Source organism: Lipotes vexillifer, unplaced genomic scaffold (genome assembly GCF_000442215.2).
Source record: "Lipotes vexillifer unplaced genomic scaffold, Lipotes_vexillifer_v1.1 scaffold935, whole genome shotgun sequence".
In the NCBI taxonomy this organism is placed as follows: Eukaryota; Metazoa; Chordata; class Mammalia; order Artiodactyla; family Lipotidae; genus Lipotes; species Lipotes vexillifer.
In genome coordinates, this window is record NW_006777895.1 from 3400228 (window position 1) to 3405125 (window position 4898).

Genomic DNA, 4898 nt, shown 5'->3' on the forward strand with positions numbered 1-4898 from the left:
TTTTTTGCGGTACGCGGGCCTCTCACTGTTGCGGCCTCTCCCGTTGCGGAGCACAGGCTCAGCGGCCATGGCTCACGGGCCCAGCCGCTCCACGGCGTGTGGGATCTTCCCGGACCGGGGCACGAACCCATGTCCCCTGCATCGGCAGGCAGACTCTCAACCACTGCGCCACCAGGGAAGCCCTAAAGGAATATTTGATGGACAATTGGTTTATCTAAAACAGCTCTAAATTCTGTGAGCGTATTACTGCTGAAATGAAATACATCTTCCCTTGCAATTAATCTCTCGTAATCATCAGGATAATTGCCTATTGATTGTCACTGACTTTAATTCACTTATGTAACCGTAAATACTTATTGAGTGCCTACTGTACCCAAAGCTCTGTTAGGTGCCAGGGGTACAGCTGTGGACGGTCTTGGCCCTCAAGGAACTCAGTGTCAAAATCTAAAAAGCAAAAAGTAGTATGGACCGAAAAGTCTTAAATAACTTTCCCTTTGTGTAGATCCTGGTATGGTTCTCCCAATGAGTTGTTGGTGGATAGACAGATGTCATTAGACACAAAAGATAGAAAGATTTCAATGCCGGCAGACGCAGAAACGGCAGAGCCTAGCACACAAAGCAGGAGATAACACGGTGTACTCCTCAGGGAGGTCCTCCTTCCCAGGCCCCAAGGGTCCCCTCGGGGTCGTCCAGGGGGATGACACCCGTCGGGGGGGCTTTGAGCAGCCACAAGCAGCTCCTCTGCCGCTCTGATGGAGGGCATCCACCGCCGTCCAGTCTCCCTCTGCCTGCTTGTGCTTTAGCCCTGGCCGTGTGTCTGCCTGCAGGCCGGGTGACTGTGGGGGGGCACCCCTAGGAGCAGCCCTCAGCACACAAGGCGTCAGGCCTGTCTCAGCTCCATGCCAGCAGTGCTGGCGCTTACCTCCCAGGATTGTTTTGACGGTTAATGAGGTAAACTGGTTAGAATAGTGCTTAGCCCAAAGTAAGCACTTAATGAATGTATTAATATCATGAATTCATTATAACATTATTACTTAAATACATCAACACCATTATTAGTCTCAGTGAAATAGAACATGAGGCAAACATGCTTACATAAAGTTTTTCTTTAAGAGGTTTTTAACGATGAACCTCTGCTGCTTTTTTTTTTTTAAGAAAAATAAGAGAATATTATCCTCTTCTTAGCCCTCCTCCTTCAACCAAAAGAACAAAACAAAGAAAAACAACCCACAAAAGGTGAAACAGTGATTTTGCTGGTGTTTGAAAACGTCCACATAACATAATGAATATATTTATTATAGCATTAGTCACGTTTCACTAACAGAGGACTAAAATTCGTCCAGTAATAGCCAGCTAAGTTTCCGCCACTTCCTGCTTTGTGTATTCCCTCAGTTGCTTACCTGGTCTCTTTCTTTAGTCCTGGTGGACAAGTCAAGGTGGTGGGGTTTGCCAGAAACCACAGACCTTTCTCCCCGTCTATCACGAGTCCTGGTCCTTGGTTGCAGGTGCTGTTTGGCACGGCTGACGGGCAGGTGATCGTCATGGACTGCCACGGCAGGATGCTGGCCCACGTCCTCCTGCACGAGTCAGACGGCATCCTCAGCATGTCTTGGAACTACCCCGCCTTCCTAGTGGAGGACAGCAGCGAGAGTGACACTGACTCCGATGACTACTCCCCGCCCCAAGGTAGCTCGCGGGCTCCGTGGGGACAAGAGTGTGGAAGGAGAATGAACCCATCTGCAGGGGAAGGGATAGGCCCGCCGTGCGCCCGGCTCCCTAACCTACTGGGCAGGGTTCTCAACGGAAGTGCAAGGCAGAACTGGCCTAATCTCTGTTCTTGGTTGGACCGTCTTCTCTCTGCCATCCCTTTTTGCAGAATCACTGGTCAGGTTGATGAAGCTCCACTGGCATAGGTTTTCCTAGATATAAAACAAGACTTATGGCCGTTTCCATGTCCCTGGGGTGTCGTGGGACTTAGCTGCTTAGTGAGAGTAGAGAGAGCTGAAGATGAAAAATGCTGTGCTCTTATTCTTATACCCTAATCTGTGGTGTTTCAAATCCCTAACATTATTAAAGCCTGTAGCTTTAGTTGTGTGGGGAAAGGATTAGCTCTGCCCGTAGTGAAGGCCAGTACACTGGGCTGGTATCCATGCCCCTGTCTTTTTTATTTCAGGCAGAGGGTCTGGGCTTCCTCAGTTCAGGTGAACCTGCCGCCCTCACCCCCCGCCCCCAAGCCTCACAGTGACGTTAGATTAGAGTAGATGACGTCGGAGTTTTTTAACATTTGGACCAGTAGTGAAAGATTGTTTCAGACCCTTGGTGGGGATAATTTCAGGTTCCAGCTTCCTTCACCCCTTGCAGTGTGTCTTAGCCCCCACCCCAAAGCAGAAGCCTTTGGTGTCGACGCTGGCCATCACCAATGTCAGCCCTCAGCACTGGCCCACTCAGGGCTCTGGCTCTTCCCCAGTGTCCCATCCCCTGCTCTAACCTCTTTTTTTAAAAGGAGAATATGTTACAAATAGTGGAAGGAAAAGACTCCCCGTGGTCACCTGCTGCGGGACTTCCGGGCAGCTGTGCTCACACTGCTGGCTGAGTGCCCTTAATGGGCTAAAGGCACACGCTGGACAATTTCTACCCTTCCCTGTGACTGTGGGCATGTTCAGCCTGTGAAGGGCTGGTCCAGGGAGAGTATTTTTAACTTTCTCCGCCATCAGCATCTGCCCTCACTGGTACTTGGAGTCTTCTCCCTCTTGTCCCAGACGTGACAGAGTGTCATGCTTCCCAGAGACGTACACATATACATAGCCATTCATGCACTTAGGGAGAAGGCAGTGTTCAGACCGGTAATGAAAGATTGTCTCAGACCCTGTGAAAAAAGTGTAGATTGGCGGTAGTGTTTCAGGATTGGTGGGTGTCGGGAGGGAGAGCGCTCTTCGCTCCTGGAAATCCTGCCTTGAGCGAAGTGCTGATCCGTCCTCCACCTCGTGGCGATGAAGCCAGTGTCTTTCAGCCTTGGACTCAGCATCCTTTTAAAACAGAACTTTGCTAGATTGAATGCATATTTGCTTATCCACATTTATTAGGGGAAGAAACAAGATCCAGAGACCAAGTTGATAAAGCAAGTCCAGAGTAAGTCTCAGAGCAGAACGCAGTTCCTGGCTACTACTCTTAACCTGTTACCCTCTTCAGAAGCAGAGGGCCAGTTTGGAGGATGACTGGGATTTGCCTTTCAGGTAGAGCAGGGTGTTTCTTGGTGGCCTAGGGAATTTGAGCACAGAGGTAGGTAGGTACCTGCAGCATCTTAAAAGTGAAGCAAAGGAGAGTCATAACTGGGGATCCTCCACAGGCGGGGCTGAGCATGGTGAGCGAGCAGACGTCAGGCTGGCCCGCCCTGGGTGGGAGAAGACAGAGCATCATCCCTCACGGCTCCTTCCTTAATGCACAGTCTCCTCGCACCCACGAAGCAGGGTTCCCTTCTGCTGGCCGTGCACTGGGTGTGAGCCACATCCGACCTTGGCCTTCTCTCCAGATGTGGGGTCTCTTCTGGTAAAAGCAGAGAGCTCATGGTGGCTGCTCACTTCCTATAATGTTTAGTGAAAGTGTGTTCAGTGTTGAAAGGCAGCTTTTCTCTGTACATTGGACCAGGATTAAGAAAATGTTTTCATCCCTCTTGCCACTATCCTTATACGTTACATGACATTAAAATAATTTACGTTTGCACATCATCAGAAACATGTAAACCCGTGACCACAGGGGTTAATAAACTCTGCACGCACGCTCTCAGCATGGCATACAGAGCCCAGGGAGCCCTGCTCAGTGCCCTCGGGGCTGCGGTCCCCAGCGCCTCTCATTCCAGGGGGCTCCGGGAAGCGCCCCCAATGCTCCGTGTAGTTCCTGAGTACTGTGCAGCATTGCCTCACTTGGTAATGTCCCAGCCCAGAGTCTGATCTGCACTGTTGGGCAGTTTCGAGGCCCTCCGCAGGATTGCAGCACGCGGGCCTGGATTCCGGTCACGTGCTTGTTGCCTCATTTTCACTCGGCACTTCTGTCCCCGCAGATGGTCCGGCGGCGTATCCCATCCCAGTACAGAACATCAAGCCGCTGCTCACCGTCAGCTTCACCTCAGGAGACATCAGCTTGATGAACAACTATGACGACTTGTCTCCTACTGTCATCCAGTCGGGGCTGAAAGGTACGGATCAGCCCGAGCGGCCAGCCTTCCGAGCTGGGCGTCACAGCCAGGCCTGTTGACCCCCGGCCTCTGCAGTGGCCTCTTCTGGGCTTAATGGAGTCTGTTCACTCCTCTGCTTAGCCGACAAGTCGATTCCTATCTAGTCTCACCTTGAGGAGGGATTCCTGACAGTCCCCTTCGTCTTCACCTGCCCTTCTCCCCCCACGGCAGGAGCGATCCTCTCGGGTGTGGGCCGCTTGCCTCCAGCCAGCACTGTGGGTATTGGGCGGCAGCACCTGCCATGCCTGCGGCAGCAGGTGACACACAAGACAGCCGAGGCCTCGGTGTGAAGGTCAGCAGTCAGGGCCTGATGCCTTCCTGAGGGACGTTAATGAAATGCTGTCTCAAGGGAAGACAGGCGTCCGTAAGCATTCGCAGTGTTCTGAATTTTGCAATTCAGGAATACCGTTGAGATTGTGCCTCTGATGAGTTCTTTGGAAAAACAGTTCTGTTTTTCTGGTGCAGTGTAGAAATTCCAGGGCTACTTCTGGTCCTCGAGGTTAAGGGACCTCCTATAATCTGAATGGGAGCCATTGCGGGGCCTGGCGGTGGGGAGGCAAACCGGAACCTTCAGTTCAGCTTGCTGCTGACCTTCGAAACTGGCCATCAGACCAGAGTCCTGGCCATGTTGCTTCTTGTCTGAATTGTTCAGGAATGCCAGGGATAT

General features: G+C 51.6%; 1 protein-coding gene across 1 annotated transcript in view; it reads left to right on the top strand.

Moving 5' to 3' along the window:
• The window catches only part of TULP4 (TUB like protein 4), a 165391-nt gene that overhangs the window by 125984 nt on the left and 34509 nt on the right, over positions 1–4898 (top strand). Inside the window, exons 4-5 of the mRNA XM_007451354.1 lie at positions 1506–1686; positions 4058–4192. Coding sequence (XP_007451416.1) covers positions 1506–1686; positions 4058–4192 — 316 coding nt within the window. The remainder of the gene's footprint in view (positions 1–1505; positions 1687–4057; positions 4193–4898) is intronic.